Here is a 19473-nt window from a genome sequence, read left to right as displayed (position 1 = left end):
AGGAGAATCAGGAGGGCAGGTCAGGAGCTATATAGGAACCCTGTACCTGCTGCTCAGTTTTGTTGTGAACCTAAAACTGCTCTAAAAAATAAGTATATTTTCTCAAAAAGAAAGAAAGAAAAGGAGGGTGTACATACAAGCATTTTGAAATGTAAAGGGAACATAAAAATGTAAGTTATTTTTATTCTATATTTCTAGGTATTATAACCCAAGCCAGGGGCTAGAATCTTACTGCACCATGAAGCTTCACTGTTTAGGAACCTACAAAATAAAAAAACTGACTTGTCCTTAGAGATGAACCAAAGAAAACTGTATGAATACAAAGTCATTCTTAGACTGCAACAGCCTCCAGCAACATCTGCCATGCTGAGTTACTGGACTTATCTAATGCAGCTGACACTGTTTTATTATGACCTATAGTTTACGTAGACTCTGTAAACCATAGTTTTCATTAGGGTTTACTGGTTGTATTGTACAGTTCTGTAGACTTTGACAAATACAGAAGCAGCATGTACCCACCATTACCATCTCATACAGTATAGTCTCACTGCCCTGCAGATCTCCTGTGCTCCACCTATTTGTCTTTTCCCACCATGCCCAAACCTCGGGCAACAGCTGATCTTACAGCCGCTATGGTTTTCTCTTTTCCTGAGTGTTTGACTTTTCTTCTTTGTTATCTTCTGGAAGCTTTATACTTTTGCATTTTATATTTAGATCTGTAATCCATTTTTAGTTAATTTCTGTGAAAGGTGTAAGTTCTGTGTCTAGAGTTTTTGTTTGTAGATGTTCAATTTTCCAGTACCATTTGTTGAAAAGACTATCCCTTCTCTATTGAAGTGTCTTTGTCAGAGATCAGTTTACACAGTTTATATGGGTTTGTTTTTGTGTTCTCTATTCTGTTTTGTCTATTCTTTTGCCAGTGTACACTGTCTTTATTGCTAAGGCTATATAGTGAGTCTTTAAGTTGTATAGTGTTAGTTCTTCAGTTTTTTCTTTTTCTTCAGTGTTGTGTCCTTTTGTTTCCTTATTTTTTCTTAATGCATTTGGTAGGACCTCCAGTACAATGTTGAATAGGAGAGAAGAGAGGGAACATTCTTGCTTTGATCTCAGTCTTCGATGAAAAGAATCACCATTAAGTTTGATTTTAGCAGTAGCTATTTTATTGATGCCGTTTATCATGTTGAAGTTCTTCTGTAATCCTAGTCTGCCAAGAATTTTTTATTTTTAATGAGTTGGATTTTATCAGATTTTTTATATCTTTTGATATGATCATATGATCTTCTTCTGCCTGTTGATGCCATAGATACATTCATTGATTTTTAAGTATTGAACTAGCCTCACATGGCAGAAATAAAACTCATTTGGTCATGATGAATAATTATTTTTATACCTTTTGGAGGTTTTTGCATCTGTGTTCTTAGAGAGATTGATTTATAGTTTTTCTTTCTTGTAATGTATTAGAGCAGCAGTCCCCAACCTTTTGGCATCAGAGACTGGTTTCATAAAAAATAGTTTTACTATGGGCTATGGGGATTGGGTAGCTTCAGAATGATTCAAGCGCATGACATTTATTGTACACTTTATTTCTATTATTATTATATTGTAATATATAATGAAATAATTATACAGCTCACAGTAATACAGACTCAATGGGAGCCATGACTTTGTGTTCCGGTCCCATCTGGGGGTGATAGGAGACAGCAGCAGAATCACTGCCTCAGCTCCACCTCAAATCATCAGGCATCAGAGTCTCATAAGGAGCACTCAACCTAGATCCCTCACATGTGTAGTTCACAATAGGTTTCGCACTCCTATGAGCATGTAATGTCACCGCTGATACGACAGGAGGCTAAGCTCAGGCAGTAATGTGAGCAATGGGGAGCAGCTATAAATACAGATGAAGCTTCGCTCACTCACTTGCTGCTCACTCCTGCTGTGTGGTACCAGTCTGTGGTTCAGCGGGAGGGGGGGGGAACCCCCATATTAGAATATCACTGACCTCATAAAATGTGCTAGGAAGTGTTCTCTCTGCTTCCATTTTCTCAAACAAATTGTAGAGCTGATATAATTTATTTCTTAAATGATGGGATAGAATTCTCTGTTGAAACAATCTGGGCTTGGTGTATTTCTTAAGATTATCAATTATTGATTCAATTTCTCTACAGATATAGTTCTTTTCAGATTATGTATTTCTCCTTGTGTACGTTTTGATAGATTGTGTCTTTCAAGGAATCGGTCCATTTCATCTAAACTATCCAACTTGTGGGTATAGAATTGTTCATAATTTTTTATTATTGACACTATATTTTTGAAATGCCTGATTTTAAACGTTCTCTGAAACCTAAATTATGTGCAACTCTAATGTCACTGAATCATTTTATCATAATGTTTATTGTTCATACCTATAACTTACTAAATATACTATGCGTCAGGCACTATACTTCCTAGTTCAGTATTTTAGCTTTAACTCTCATAACAGTTGTTCCATAAGCTAGATGTTATTATTCCCTTTTTAAACTAATGAAGAAACTGAAACCCAGAGAAAAATGGGTTAAATAAATATAGCCCAACATGAAACATAAAAATAGGTTAAATATATATATAGACCTGTTAAATGTAAAAAAAAAAAAAAAGTTTAGATTTAGGTCTTTTTGTCTATGCTGAATATTTCTGCTGTTTACAAATAGGTTTCTTTCACTTAAGATGTCTCTAGGTATAAACCATAAGAACCCTGCTATTCATATATATAATTTTATGTATATTTTGTTTGTGTCCATTTATTCACTCATTCAGCACGTGTTTATTAAGTGCCTGCCATGTGCCAGACATTGATTTTGGCATTAGTGGTATTGCAGCAGCAAACATAACAGTGTTTCCTTGCATGGACTTCATGTTAAGAGAGGATCACAAAAAATTAATAGCACTAGTCACACATGGCTCTAAATGCTTCACAAATATTAACTTAATCTATATGATGATTTTACAGAGCAGCAGTATTATTATCCTGAGTTTTACAAACTCTTATTTTTACAAATAAGGAAACTGTTATACTTAAGTTTAAATAACTTGACCAAGGTTATCCAGCTCGTATGCCTGAGCCGATACCAGGCAAACCAGTGTGAAAGGCCAGATGACATCTTACCAGGTCCTTTGGAATAGTATTTTTTGGGGATACTTATAGAGAAAGGAACTGGTGAATGGTCATCCATTGCAATTTTGAATAGTAGACAGGGGTCTGTTTGGCAGAGATAGGTATCAATTTCCAGAAGACAGACTAGCTTTTGGATTGTGAAGCTTTTAAGTAGCATGCTTAGGGAATATTGTTTTGAGTTTTTAAACAGGTGTAATCAGGATTTTTATATTTAGCTGAAGTATGACAATGCTCTTTTTGACAATGCTCTTATTGCTTTCATGGCAAAGTGTATTTTTGCAGATCTGTACTCTGCTATGCCAGAAGTACTTCTCCCTCACAACTGAATGTTAACATAGCAAATTCTACCCAAATTTTAGGAAATAGACAGAAGTATTTTAAAAAATCATATTCTCCTTCTCTGGAGAGAGGAAACATTATCAACAAAGTGATAAGTACCAATAAATTTGAATTTAAAAGATGATGATGCCTTCTGAAACGTAGGGGTACACCATTGGGCAGTACTACTCAGCCAACTTGATGGTTTTAATGCTTACCCCATCATAGAATTAGGGAAAGTATGATGATTTTCCCAGGAAAAAATGATCAAATTTTATATGAGTTCATATTACATGAACTACCCTTCATACCTATATTAAATGTAATATTTACCTTAAAGTTAAAAACATGCATCCAAACTCAAATCTAAATTTGTCTAGAGATTAGTATATATAGCAAATGTATTAGTGAAAGATTCCTGTCATGCTTTGGCTCTCAATTTATTATTCTTTTTGGTTATTTGAACCAAAGTATTCCTAGCATAAAGAATAATTTGTTTAAATTTGAGAAGATTGAAATTTCACAAACTTTATGTATTTCTGAAACCTCAGTATTTTTTTCAGTGATTGCTTTAATTATTGTGTAGGTTCCTAAATTTACAAGTTAATACTTTTCACAAATGTATTGTATCTCTAAATGAATGACTTTCATTGTCATCTTCTGTCATTTTCTTTAGCCTTTTGCTGTAACTCATACAGCAAGATGTGCTCCATTTTGCCTACATTATATTTGTACTATTTGAAGGGTTTATTCTCTTTTAACAGGAGGTACACTCAGTGAAATCTACAAACTCTCAGACAAGTTTCATAGTGTAATTCCTGTAATATCTGGTCATGAAGACCTGGAGCTCATGGACCTTTCAGCACCATATCTTATACAAGGAAAAGTACATCACTATGGGTATGTTTTAAACTCAAGAAATTGAGAATTTAAAAATGTTAAGAGTAATTTTTATCTTTGTGATTTTATTCCACTAGTTATTATACATTCAGAAGAAACTGAGTACCGATGTATATGTACCGTGCTTTTCTGGTATATCTTTTTTTATTTTTGTAAGCATGTATAGATATTGAGTCTGCATAGTGTTCTAAGTGTAAGGCTACCAACTTTTTGTTCATCAGCCAGAGGCTGGTACTCACTTGTTTTGTTTTGTAGCAAGGATTTAGACGCTCGTTACAGAGAAAAGTTTAGAGCTTTAGATCTAATAAAAATTAAATGATTGAATTTCAGAATTTCTGAGACACTAAATAATACATTTGCTGCCACGAAAATCGGAAGTTAAAAGAATACATTAAGAGCTACAAATAGATTTCTAGGTTTAGAAGGAGGGATGAGGATAAAATCTCCTCTACTGCTTTATTAACCTATTACCCTGGAAATGTTCTGCTTTGAAGAGCCTTGGGTTTAGGCATCCATTTGTCACACCATCCCTCTTTCTCTCCTATGGCTAAATTTGTAGCAATTATTAGTGTCATAGTGTGTAAATCTTATTTCAGTTGAAAAATGACATACTGCAGTCATGATATCTCCCTGATTGTGACTGCTAATCATTGCTCTGAGTTCGGTCCTTTCTATAACATATCATAAAGCTTCAGCTATGAAACAGAACTAGTGTACCATAGAGTTAAATCCCTGGGTTACAGCTGTTTTTACTCTGATGTGTCCACTGTCTAATTATCTCTGTTACTGGATTCATGACCCTCGGGGTCAACTTTTTCTTTTCTTTTTTTTTTGAGTTGACGTCTCACTCTGTCGCCCAGACCGGAGTATAGTGGCCGCTCCCGGCCACCGCAGCCTCGACCTGCTGGGCTCCAGCGATCCTTCCGCCTTAGCCTTCCGAGTAGCTGAAACTACAGGCGCGCGCTATCACACCCGGCTCATTTTGATTTATTGTAGAGATGAGGTCTCGCCAAGTTGCCCAGGCTGGTTTGAATTGCTCAGGCAATCCACTCACCTCAGCCTCCCAAAGTGCGCGATTACAGGCTGAGCCACCGAGCCCAGCTGGAGTCAACTTTTTCAAAGTTTATTCATCAATGCATTAAAAAATAAAAACCCATACTACTATTTATTTTTAATTAGTCATTAACAAGAGCTTTCTCTTTTCTGTGTGCTGATCCTCACTCGTGCGCGCTGTCTCTCTCTCCCTCCCCACTTCCCCTCTCCCCTCTTCCCTCTCCCCCAGTCTCCCTTTCTCCCTGTCTCCCTCTCTCCCCCCCATCTCCCTTCCTGCCTTCCTCCCCCCTTCTCTCTATCTTGTTTTCTTAGCATTAGGTACCTTGACCAGTCTAAACCAGGAAGCAAATATGTGTTATAAATAAACTCTGAAATATGGCTTCTTCATTTACTAGAAGTCTAAAAAAAGTTTTCATAAGGCTCTTAACTTTTTCCCCGGTTTCAGTAAAACAAAGACAATTTAAGACTCCACATTTAAAGACTTTTACATTTTTGTTATTTGAATATTTAATGTCATCAGCAAAACCCAATATATCTTATAATTGATTTTTGTTTATTTTTAATTTTGAAGTAATTTTAACTTATATATACTTTTGATATGTAGTATTTTCATACGAGTTTTATCACTCAGTTCTAAATGTTCATAATTCTCATTGTGATTTCTTCTTTGACACACAAATTATTTAGATGTGTATTTTTATATTTTCGTACATTTTGGGGGTTCTCTGTTTTTATTTGCATTTTATTTAGATTTTTTTAACCAAAGATCATGAGGCATTTCATTATTCTTTGGGATTTGTTCAATATTCCTTTATCCTAGGACATGGACATCCAGATTTGTGTATATTGCATATGTATTTAAAAAGATTATGTGGCCAGGTGCAAGGGGCTTAGCCTTTGGAAAACCGAGGCGAGAGGATTGCCTGAGACTGGGGGTTCGAGACCAGCCTGGGCAATTTGGTGAGACCTCGTCTCTACAATAAATCACAAAAACTAGCCAGGCATGGTGGCGTACGTCTATAGTTCCAGCTACTTGGAAGACTGAGGCTGAAGAATTGCCTAAGCCCAGTAGGTCGGGGCTGTAGTGGCTGTGAGCATGCCACTGTGCTCCAGCCTGGTTGACAAGAGTGAGACTTCAACTCAAAAAAAAGATTACGTATTCTTCATTTCTTTATTATGTGTTCTTTAGATGAAGCTTGTTCATCATAATTAAAACTTCTATATATTTTGTAATTTTATCAATTTAATCACTTTCTTAGGTGTGTATAAATGCCCACTATGGTTGTGGATTTGTGACTTTTTATTCTGTTATCATTTGCTTTATTTATTTCTAGGCCCATTTTTGGTTAATTTACTGTTATTCTTGGTAAATTCATTGCTTCACATATACTTAGGTAAAAACTAATCCTGATTTTCTGTCTCAACGTTTATATTTGCTAATATTACCCTTAATTTTTAATCTTTACACATTACTTGCTGTATTAATATATAATGCTAATCAATGTCATAACCTTTTTTAGTTGATAATATTCAACATTAAATTAGCTTTTTTTTCACTAGATAAGAAACATCTTTGTATTTGATGAGTAGAGGAGGGTAAAATTTAATATAGTTAAGCTCTATTTTCCCCAAAGTACAAATGAAAAGGAATCTATGTTGTCCTTTTGAACTTTATTTTTTTATTTTTATTCAGTCATATTTTTGAAGTACATTATTAACGTCTTATAAACACTGCAATATATAATAAAAAATAAATTACTCTTATGTTGGTGTATAAGTAAAGCAAAATACCTTTACTAAGTAATGCACAACTTTAGTATATGAGGGAGACCCCCCAAAAAAAAATGGAATTATTTTTTGGAGGATGGGCCTTTGTAGTATAGGTTTCCCCCATTAGGTAGGTGTCTAGTACTCATCAGCATCCATGTACCACCTAGCATTATTGTGAGAGGCTTCATTTGGCTTCAGTGGCTTTTTTTTTTTTTTTTGAGAATATTTCAATGTGCTTTCTTACTTCATGTTTACACAAACAACCTGCCTACACTGTGCTGAGCGTTCAGCAGTTTTTGACCAAGTATGACATGACCCCTGTTCCCCACCTTCCCTGTGTATCTGATCTGTTGTTGTTTCCTGGATTAAAAAAGTCCTCAACATTTTGCTGATGTGGAAGAGGTGAAACAAAAAATGGCAGAAGTACAAAAGACATTAAAATTAAGTTCTAAAACTGTTTTGAGCCGTGGAGAAAACATCTCAAATGATGTATTGCATCAAACGGAGAGTACTTTGAAGGTGACTGACATTTAACCATGTAAGAATAAATACACAGTTTTTATAAATCAATCCCAAGGTTTTTTAGGTCCTCCCTCGTATTGTGTAATCTCAGATTTACAAGTAATTCAAAAGACTCTGTAGTATTACATCATAAACTATAAAATATTTTGGATATTGTGCTTACAAAAAATTGTTAAATCATCCAGAATCTTGCTTGTCCTGTTTTAGGCAGAGTAATTTTATTCTATTGACTGTATTTCTTAAGACTTTGACTGTTAGATATTGCTCTTAGACTAATGAAATAAAAGAATTCTTAGAGATTATCTGCTTCAACTTTTTTTATTTTAACAAATAAGGAATTAAATAGCCAAATTAATTAATGATTTGGGCTTGGAACCCAAACCTTTATTCTCAATTTAGAGTTGTTTATTCTAAATTTTATATTATCTATACTGCCTTTATGCAAAAAGCTTAGTTTTTGATAATTCTCCTTTGAAACAAGCACTTTGCAATATAGATGGTACAGTGCTCTTCAGTTTGATAATTTATTTTTAAAACTATACATGTTTGAGCAGCAAAAGTAAGTTATGATAATTAAACACATTACATTATTTTTAAATATTTATGGTTTTGTCTTTTATTAATTTCAGGTGTAAACGGTGTTCTAGTTTGAGACCAATACAAAATCTAGATTCTGTGGCTGATAAAACATCATGGATTCCTTCTTCTGTGGCAGAAGGTTAGCTAAATTTCCATGGCCTGCAGTTTTAACTATGTAGAAAGTCATCTCACTGATTTATATTTCAGTATTTGTGGATATATAAGGTCAAGCTAATGTTCAGTTTTTTTTTTTTTTTTTTAAGTCAGAGTCTCATTCTGTCGCCCAGGCTGGAATGCAGTGGCATGCTCACAGCCACCACATTCTGCTGGGCTCACATGATTCTTCCACCTCAGCCTTCCAAGTAACTGGAAGTACAGGCATGTGCCACCACTCATGGCTAATTTTTTTTATTTATTGTAGAGACAAGGTCTCACCAAGTTGCCCAGGCTGGTCTCAAACCCCTGGGTTCAGACAGACAAGTTCAGCTTTTCTTAAGAAAAATCATTCGAAGTGATTACAATAAAAATGCAAACTAGGCAGAGGAACCTGACTTGAAGCTGTGTCTCAAGTGACAGCAGAGTGAAACGGGAAGCCCAGAAACCCAGACATGGAGATGGATCCTGCAGGAGGAAGGGGTTCATCATGGTGGATGATCTAAAGCAATTCTTGTATAAAAAGTTACCAAGTGTTGAAGGGCTCCATGCTATTGTTGTGTCAGATAGAGATGAAGTACCTGTTATTAAAGTGGCCAATGATAATGCTCCAGAGCATGCTTTGAGACCTGCTTCTTATCTACTTTTGCTCTTGCAATAGACCAACGGAGCAAACTTGGACTTTCAAAAAATAAAAGTATCAACTGTTATTATAACACCTACCAGTAGTTCAGCTTAATTGTTTACCTTTGGTAGTGAGTTTCATAGCCAGAAGCAGAGCAAGAAAGAACCTATAGATATAATTTATACAGATATCAATTGCTATATTTTCTGGTATAAGTTCTTATTTAATGAGATCTGGGGATACCAGAAAAAATGGTTGAGTTTATCACAGCTCCCATGAAGCTAGTCCAGTCTCCAAATATGGATGAGATTCTTCTCAGCGAATCAGAATCAAACTGGTAGATTGATCCACTGAGCCATTAAGTGCTCCCTATTATACAGTACACCCAGGCCTGCAGAATGAAGCAGACTCTTTTTATTGTGAATAATAAGGACCTATTTTTCTTCAGATTATGTTTTATTTCTTTGCACTGAGTGTGAAGAATATGAACTGGCTTAGTAAAAATAATAAATCAGTACAATAAAAAAATACAAAGTAAACATTTCAGATACTTGCGAAGTTGCTTTTTGGCATCTGTCAGTATTTTTTAATCATGCATATTTTAATATTTATAATTTGTTTTTATGTTGATCATAAATACTTGTTCTGAAAAATCTCTCCAGCTCATAGTATCTTGAGAATTGAAAAGTGCTTTAAATAGCTTTTTAAACTTTTCACCCAATGTAAGTCTTTAGCTAGAGCAACAAGAGTCCTTATATTGCATTCTTAACTGTGGTCATCCAGCCTTTGTTTACAGCTCTTTCAGTGATAAATTCATTACACTGTAAGGCAGTATAACCCCTTAATCTATAGGCAGTTCATAAAATTGAAGGAGAATCTGCCTTCAACATGGGGTAAGTTCTGTCTACTAAAATTACTCAGAGTATGCCTATTCCCTCTTCTAAAGATGAACAACAGACTACATTTGAAGATGTCCTTGAATCTTGTTGTCTTCAAGCAGCACCCTTACTTCTTTGCACTTTTCCACATCCCTTGCTAGTTTGTTTCTCCTCTTCAGTAAACATTCTGGGTTACCAGTGTTCTCCTCAAAGTTTGGCATTCAGAACTGACATTCTGCTGCAGATGTAGTTTGACCAACTCAGAATATAGTGAAAATGATTATTTGCCTAAAACTGGACACCCTGCTTCTACTAGTCTGAAATTTTATTGTGTAGATATTGATTTATATACTTGGTTGTGGTTTCTCTCTTCTTTTAATTTATATGATTAGCTAGTTTGTGTTATATTGTGGTTCACAGAAATCCTAGGTAACTTTCACATGAACTTCTTGATACCAAGCTTGGTGTTTTCATCCTATTCTCAATGAATTGTTTTGTTTGTGTGATTCTTCAGGGTACGTGTTAAGTTTGCCTTTCTTAACACCTCAGGATAGGTGTTAAGTTCATTTTTCCAAGGATCTTTTGAATTCTAAAAATTAATTTCTGTGTTAATACCTGTTGTATGCCCTAATTCTTATCTGTATTCCTAATTTATATTTCTCACTTGCCCCTTTAATTACTCCTACTGTTCAAATATGGGACCCATGAATGAAAGCTAATATTCTATAAATACACTGAGTGTTTTCTACTTCCAGCACAAAGATATTTATCTTATCTTACAAATTCTAATGTAATTGATTATCTTTAATTTCTTCTTTATTCCTCATCTTACCAAACAAATCATGACATCCCAGATTCTGACATTCTTGTCCATTCAAACAGATGGCCTCTCTTTTAAAAATAAAAGTAATCCACTATGTTTACAATACAAAGGAGAGAGGCGTGTTAAAAAATATTTAACTGCCTGCTATTTTTTAGTACATTCTTGTATTTTTATTTTCTTTTATAAGACTAACATGCAATGAGTTGCAGTTCATGAATCACTTTTTATGGTTTCTATCAAGTTATCAACTCATTTCAAAGATATAGTATATTAATATTTAATTTTTTAAAATTCAGCTGTTTATATCATAAGACAGTTCCTTATATAGGAATAATAAACTGTTCCAAAAGAACCTGCTAATGAGCTTAATTACAGGTTATTTGTGGAGGTAAAAACACAGACTCTTTTTCTCTGCTTCCACACATTAACAATCATACAGGAGACTTGCTGACCATGCATGGGGGTTCCCCCTACACAACACACCAAGTAAGCAGTTGGTTCTGCAGTAGACACCAGCTAGGTGTCCTTTAATTCAATTCTGGCCCTATCTACCTGATGATAGTGTCAAGTTTTTCTTTATCTCTTGAATTATTTTAGTAAACAAAAGATACAGGTACTACTATCAAAAAACAACTTTAACTTTACCTTGATAATAAGGAATAGCAGACTCATAGGGTGGGGTCTTCTTTTTCTTCTCTAGTGCTGGGTATTGTACCCCTCCAATATACATTTGTTATGACATTTACTCTTGATGACGGAACAGGAGTATTAGAAGCTTATCTTGTGGATTCTGTAAGTAACAGCTCTAGTAAAGATATTTTTAACTAAAAAGTAATATTTTTTCATTTTAATACATTTATTCACACCTACTTTATTCATAAAAGGATTTAAGGCAACTTTAAAGTACAAACAAAACAGGGACACATAAATCTTAAATTATCTGTTTTATCGTTTTTTCATTTGACACTTTAAATTTTAATATTTGAATAATGAAAAACTGAACAGAAATTTGGAGAGTCATTCTTTGTATCATACAGAAGTTCTATTCCAGAGCCAAAAAAGAAAGATATGACCACACTATGTAGGCATTATTTATAGTCCACGCTTCACTGTGCTTTGTAAAGTCTTTACATTTTATATTAGAGGAAATAAAGATACTTTGATAGGGAGATAGACATTATTGTGTGGAGCTTTGAGGCTGTCCAGAACACCACCCTTACTTTTGATACCAGTTGCAACTTCAGAAGTTCTCAAGGCTACTCTTAGTTTTATTAATTCACAAGAAAGACTAACAGAACTCATGGAAAACTGTTACCCTGCTGGTTATAGCTTATTGCAGCTAAAAGGCTATAGATTAAAATCAGCGAAAGAAAGAGGTGTGTAGAGCAGAGTCCAGGAAAATTCCATACATGGAGCAGAAAGTTCTACACACAGAGCGTAAGGTCCTGTCCTCGTAGACCTGTGAACCGTGTTGCTTTCTCTGCAACACATGTAACAACAAACATGGAGTATTGCCAACTTGGGAAGCTCAGTCAAGCCTTGATGTCAGGAGCTTTATTGGGACTCCATCATATAGATAAGGTTTATTACCCATGGGGCTGATCTCAGACTTCATCTCTCCATGAGGTCAAGCACCAGCTCCAAGCTCCTTACCCTAAATCACATTGTGTTAGGGTATCCAGAGTGACCCAACCCCCTCCCCCACATACACACGCAAAAAATTTTTCTATTAAGTGTGACATCCTAAAGGCTTACAGATTACCTCCCACAAGAAGCTAGGGACAAAGGCAGACCTCTCTTAGGGTAAGATAAGTTTACATTTCTTACTACATACATTGGAAAATAAAACTGAGGTAAGGTTGAGAGGATAACTTTTTTCCTGCCTATGTAAGTACGTAAGGAGCACTTACTGTATACCCGGTACTATTCTGTGCAATGGGGATACAATTAGCAAAGCAAGGAAAATTTCTTCTTTCCTGAAACTTATAATCTAGTAGAAGAAAAAATAAATAAGTAAAATTGTACTATATGTTATATTCCTTTAAACATAAAACAAGTTTTGTTTTTCTATGCACAAAGAATAATTAGCCTCACTGTTTTTAGCCATCATTATATCATTATTAAGTCAAAGCAATTTGTGAATTCCATGGTCTTGATAAAATGAAATAGTCACGATTATTTTAAATTAGACAATATTGAAATACTTTTGTGTTAATTATAACTTTTAAAAAAGATTAATATAATTTCCTTTTTATTTCGAACATGTAATTTTTTTTTAAGAAAAAATTCTTCCAGATTCCAGCATCAGAAATTCTAACCGATGATGACCTCCAGAAAACTCTAGAGATGATCATGGATATACTTTGTCCTCCAGGAGTAAAAATTGGTAAGCACTAATATTTCAAACAACAGACTGTTTGTTTTACTTGAAATAGCACCTCGCATATATCTAATCTGTGGACTTTTAGAAGTCTGAAAGCTTTGAATCCAAATGAATTACTGAGTAGTGAGTGATTACTGTGTGATCCACCTTTTGATGTAGACAGTAGCAGGTAGAAAATAGGTATGAATCATAATTTGTGCAGTGAAAGTGTTTTTAAAATATTTTGAAATATGAAAAAGGGGAGGCAGCTTTGATCACAAACACTTTTGATGTTGTCATGCATACAAATATTTGGTTTCAATTAGACCAAAAGGGATGAAATTCTGGCAATAAACATTTTCTTAACACTTGAATTACCCATTTTAATTTGTTGATGAATTTTTATTCAGTGCTAACTAGTTTAATATTTAATGAGCTTTGTTTTCTGAATAAACATTTGATTAATCAACCAGATATTCTTCAGGTCAAATTGGACTGATCTTCTGCCTCTATGTTGAAACCTACAGATCTAAATCATATTAAGACAATTTGATTGTTTTAACAATTTTTTATCAATAAGAAAGTGATCAGCTTCAGATTTAGCTGTTCTTAGTCTAACTTTTGTAGGTTATTTTTCATCAGGCTTTGCCTCCTCCTCATCAGTCTTTGTGTGTCTTAATAGTTTCAGATGATTTTGTTGATCTGTCACAGTTCAACTTGAATACCTTTATTTGTTGTCAGTTTTAATTTGTATTGGCTATTTGGTTCTTTTTGGATGAATTTCTGGAAGTAAATCTTTATATCAAACAGCATGAGCCTGCTAGGCTCTTGATATATCCTGCCAGATTGCTTCTCAAAAATATTTTACTTGTTTATAGTTCTACCGGCAGTGTAGAAGAGTGTCTATCTCATGTCACCCTTGCTGACATTGAGTACTACATTAAATACCTTTTATATTCGAACTTGAGAGACAAACAAGTTTTCCCAGAAGTTATAAACAGATTTACTGTGGTCACAACCGAAGCTTGGAAATGGCATCTGTAGCTACCGGCATTGCCTGGACACAGTACCTACTATGTAATGAGAGTTTTGACTGATGGGTGTCAGAGCTTGGGCTGATTTGAAGTTCAGCTTCTATTTCTTTCCAGTCAGTCTCAAAAAACCTGGGGAAGTCAGTAAGCAACCAGCAGAACAAAAGGAATAAAAATTGAGAATGAGATAGCATACTACCTTTACTATCAAACATTTTGAAACTAGATACAATCACTTTTGTCTGTTGTTGGGAAAAAATTCAAATTAGTCACAATTGCTGCAAAACAGTTACATGAATTTAGTATGCATTTGGGGAGTAATTTTGAGTTTGTTAAGGTCACTTATTTACTTTTCAAGTTAAGTTAAGGGTTAATTGTTCTAGCTCAACATTATGCGTAGCCATTTAAGAGTTATTTTTTTAGTTTTAATGGTTAAATAGCATTTTCTTTTTGATTTGTAGATGTATATCCGTGGTTGGAATGCTTCATCAGATCATACAATGTCACAAATGGAACAGAGCGGCAAATTTGCTATCAGATTTCTGACACCACAGTTGCAGAGGATGTCATCTAATATTGCCATTCAATTTAGTGTACATAAAATATTGTAATTTTGTTAAATGTTACTATTTTCTGTGAGGTTGTTATAACACACATAGAGACTTAACTATTTTTGAAATACCATTTACAGTTCCATTTTAACCACCATTTTAGGGGTTTTCTTTTCTTTTCTTTTCTTTTTTTGACAAATAAACATTAAAATAATGGCTTCTTGTGAGTATGCTGAAAATGTTCCTGTTACTCAAAATAGTCAGCACGATGACTTTCAGGTGTATAAAAGAAACATTGAATAAAGGACGGTGTTTTTATTTACTCTTTGCAGTCCTTTTAGTGAAGCTATTTTGTTACCCTACACTAAACCTCAGTTTGTCTGTTTATTTTTGTCATGTGTCTGTCACCAGTTCCCCATCACACATGATCCCTGACTGGGCTTTTCATGCCCTAATTTGCACATCGGTAATGTTGATGGTGTTAGCATGGGTATGGGATTAGAAAATGTCCTTACCTAAAATCTCTTGGTGTTTACTGGGTGCAAGGTGAGTAACACCTACTGTTTTAGTTTTGTGTTTATACAGAGAGATCTGCTTAAACAAGTACAATGGAGAGAATTATTTTAACATGCTAAAATGTATTAAAAGAGTGGTTTACTTTAAGTAGAAGTGTCAAAATTGCTTTGCTTGGGTTCTGATATTGACCACTTTAAGATAAATGCTTTTCTTTAGACCTGAATTATGTTCTTTGATTGCTTGTTTCTCTCCAGGACATTAGATGTCACTCCATCCCACTTCAAACTAATTTATCACGTTGGTAACTTAATGTTATCCTTTTTTAATAATCTCATGTAACATGTTCCTGTATTACAAATTCTAACTAATTGAATGAGATGTTAACTTAGTGTAATAGTCTGCTTTTTACCTGACAATATTTGTCAAATTTAAAATCATGACTATTCAATTGTATACAAATATTCCTACATATTTATACGTATGTGTAGATTTGTGTACATTATTTGGTAAAGATGGAGAGATACAGATCTGCCTAATTGAGTGTTAATGAAGAATAAATAATTGCACACACTTCAACTGTTGCATTTATTTGCCCAATTCTGAGCTGAGGAATGATTGGAGGCAAAAGCCAAAGCAGGTGTGGTAACATATGACACTGTCACATGTATTTGAACTTCATAACAACCCATTTTTCTGAAATCTGAAAGCTTTATTGGCAAGCTGACTTAACTAAGTTCGCACAGCTAGAGTCAATGCTTATATTCAGGTAGTCTCTATTCAAAGGCTGTAAAATCACTCTGGGATTCTGGAACAAAGCTAACCTGGGTTTTCTGCAAATGAGCCCTTGCCTTATGTATTTGAAGTAACTTTGGAAGGAGGTTATAAGAGAAGTCAATGCATTTTTATGTACTAGCAAAGGCTTATTTTATACAAACACCTTACTGGCAGAAAGGGCAACTGATTTCTTCTGCTCATATTAATCCTACATTTTTGTTTCTGGGTACATTAACACATCTCTGCACACAACTAATACTGTCCCCATCACCAACTTAGCTTGTTTGAGGCAATGAATTAAATGAATGCTATTGTTTAGGGATGTAGACTCTTGGTTCAAAACATTTTCGGTAAAAAATGTGTAAACCCTACAGTTGAACAGATGTATTTCAGTATTGATGAAGTTCTAGGGATACAAGGGTGAGGTAGACATGTTTTCTGCCTGTAGGAAGCACCCAGTCTGGTAGAGTGGGGGTCAGATGGTGCTGTGGGCTCACACTCTGAACCTGTGAGATCTCTATGTTGATGAAGGTAGACTCTTCCTGTGAATCTTCACAAGGATAGATCATCTCCCTTCTTATTTTTTGTTTTAGAAAAGCCCCTACAACGTCATGGTTTCTTTTGGTTTATTGTGGTCTTTTCTCCTTGCCTTTTTTTTTTTTAACTTTTGAGCAAGAATTGTTTCATCAACACTTACCATTTATCTAGTGTTTACGTGTATGCCTTATGCCAGTGAGGAACCCAGAATGCTAGGAGAATTTCATTTCTCAAACAGCAACTAAACAGTAGTTAGTTGTACGTGGATTTGATCCCTGTTCCCTTTATATGAATACTGATAAGCATCTTCCTTCCAGATTTAAAATTGCATAAATGTAAGAAAGTCATTTCTGTACAGCTATGCCTCAGCTTCCATTTTCTGTGGCATTTGTTTTTTAAACACTATTGGATTGTCTGGTTGCCCCTGCTGCATTGTTCTGGATGAGGAAGAGAATGAACATTTTAGAAAAATCTAACGCAGTCGTTTCTTCCCTACCTAGATGAGGTAATGAAAAATGCACTTTTTACAGGCCCTTTTGTGGCCACCATCAATTATTCTGTTTTATTTGAGGGAGCTCATCATGCCAGGACTCAAGTGTCATTCCTCGTTTCTTTTTACCCCAGTCATGCTTTACATTGGGATTTGTTTCTGGGTGAACATAGAAAGCCTGGTGCTGATGGAATAGAAGAACCTGAATGTTTTTCTGTCTGCCTAAGAAAGCGGTCATCGCCCAGTAGGGTTATGGCTACCCAGGTTTCCAATTGGTGGAGAGCCTGTGTGTTCACCGCTTGTAGGTCACAGGAATGGGCCACAGTCTTCTCTGCTGACTTCCCAGCTGACTATGCAGTCCTGGTTCAAAAGTCACAGCATTAATTCAGTGTTACTTGTGACTTTTAATCTAGCCAGTCTTCCTCTCTACTTTCTGGGAACTTTTCTTGGTATCTGACAAAAGGGTGAATTTTTCTGATTATTTTTAATGTCTTAAATTCTGACCTTATATTTCATCAAGCTTTGTTTGTAGCCAGATGTGTTTTAATTTATAAAATATATACTAGCAAGAATTTGAAATAGTGCATAGGGTATATAAAGTTGAACAAATTCCTGCCCTAGCTAGCACCCCAGTTAAACTACTTCTAACAGTTTGGTGCATAAGTTTCCAGTGTATTGTTTGCCCTAAGAACATGTGAGCATGTGTATGTATGTGTGTGTGTATTTTTTAAATACCATTATGTTAAAAATATAGTTCTGTAACTTTCTTTTGTCTCTTTATGTAGTGAACTTGATGTCTTTCATATCAGTACACATAACCAGCATAAGTAATTTTAAATTGTAATTAACCAGCATAAGTAACTTTCCAATGTGTACTTCTCTAATTATTTTACTTTCTATTTCTGTTGTGGCTTTTTGTCTAAGTGTTCTATTTCTTGTGCCAACATTGGAATTTTACATTTTTGCAAAAATATGTCCTTGATATGTATGGTTTCTTTCTTTATAGTTATTCATAATGTTATGTTTTACTTATTATTTTAGTCTGTATTCTGTCTGGTGTTATTTCCCTTTTAAGTAAATTTGGAGACCCTAAGACCTGGTTTCACTATATCCTCTGGAGGTTTTCGGATGTCAGAATTTTGGAGACCTGTACAGACTTTCCTAATGCAAATTAGGACTCTGCCTTGACATCGTTGTTTTAAAATATTTTTTCATGCTTTGAAGATGTCATTGTGGAAAGAATGTTAATGTAAGAGAGCAGAATACCTTCTGTGATACTTTTTATTAGGAAATTTAGACTGTGAAGGCTCTAATGAGTCATATTAAAGTTCTAGAACATTATTTTAGGGGAAATGAAAATATCTCTTCCTTTGCTCACCTCTCAGGATCTCTGGATAATGTCAGTCTTACTGGTTCCAGGAAAAAAAGGACCTACTCAGCTAGTAAAATCTGAGCATAATGATGTCTTTTCCTTCTGGTGCTTAGGAGTAGTATTGGAACTCACTAAGCAGGAACTCGCCCACGTTGTCAGGTATGTGAGATCATGTCTTGGCACTCAGGAAATTGATCAGTGGTGCTATGTATTATTTTTCCTGCAGTGTTGTGATTTAAGCTGTCATGAAGTTGGATCAACTAGGAGTGGTCATCTTACATGGAGATAAATATCCCTTCCATTCAGGACTGTGTTTGACAGGTTGATAAGTGTTACAGTGGTAAGGATAATGTATCAGTGTATCTGGGAGCTCTCCATCGGATGTGTGAATTGGTGAAACATGGATAGTTCAGTCACAGTCGCATGGGTTTAATATGTGTAGGTGTGTATGTGTGTGTGTGTTTATACACTGACTTTTATTCTGTGCTTTGTCAGACACTTTGTTGGAATTTACCTGATTATCTAGTCTACAACTGCCAAAGAGAGCTGTTTTCAACTTGATTGAAAGTTTCTTTTATTTCATCTTTGTTTAGATCATACTTAAGACTTGGAACTTGTGTCCGTTAAAGACCTTAACCTTCCTGTCTTCAAATATTTGTGCATTTTCTAAACAAGTACTTTTTAATGTACAAACCTGAAGCTTCTTTTTTATTTTTCTGTGTCTTCAAAATGGTTTTTCTTTTCTTTGAAATAGAAACTCCTAGTTAAAAGTTCATTTGTCACTATATAAACTCTATTCCTCAGCAGACTTCTGTCCTCCACTAGAAGACAAAATCCTACTGGACTTTAAAGTGTCTTGCCAAGTGTAGCTACCTCATAAGTGACTTTCTGTCCCAAGCTTATATAACAGTTAATGCATACATAAATAGTTAATACAAGTCTTTCATAGCACTACAGGGAATGTAAGTTCTTTGGAAATCAAAACTACTAACCAGTGGAGTCAAGAGAACACATAGCTTGCAGCAGAGAGGCATGGTTGTGGTTTTATTTTTGTATAGGAGACCCTAT

The 19473-nt window shown here is 34.8% G+C and overlaps 1 protein-coding gene across 3 annotated transcripts in view; it reads left to right on the top strand.

The window, feature by feature from the left end:
• Positions 1 to 15808, top strand: part of POT1 (protection of telomeres 1) — a 111541-nt gene extending 95733 nt beyond the window's left edge. For all 3 annotated transcript variants that reach the window (XM_008071199.2, XM_008071202.2, XM_008071201.1), the window contains 5 exons: positions 4234 to 4369; positions 8344 to 8432; positions 11473 to 11564; positions 13053 to 13158; positions 14627 to 15808. In XM_008071199.2, the coding sequence (XP_008069390.1) occupies positions 4234 to 4369; positions 8344 to 8432; positions 11473 to 11564; positions 13053 to 13158; positions 14627 to 14739 (536 nt within the window). In that variant the 3' untranslated portion in view covers positions 14740 to 15808. The remainder of the gene's footprint in view (positions 1 to 4233; positions 4370 to 8343; positions 8433 to 11472; positions 11565 to 13052; positions 13159 to 14626) is intronic.
• The last annotated feature ends 3665 nt before the right edge of the window (positions 15809 to 19473 follow it).

This window comes from Carlito syrichta, unplaced genomic scaffold (genome assembly GCF_000164805.1).
Source record: "Carlito syrichta isolate Samal-C Ts95f unplaced genomic scaffold, Tarsius_syrichta-2.0.1 Scaffold314163, whole genome shotgun sequence".
In the NCBI taxonomy this organism is placed as follows: domain Eukaryota; kingdom Metazoa; phylum Chordata; class Mammalia; order Primates; family Tarsiidae; genus Carlito; species Carlito syrichta.
Note: the sequence above shows the minus strand (reverse complement) of the source record. Positions and strands in the feature narration are given on the sequence as shown.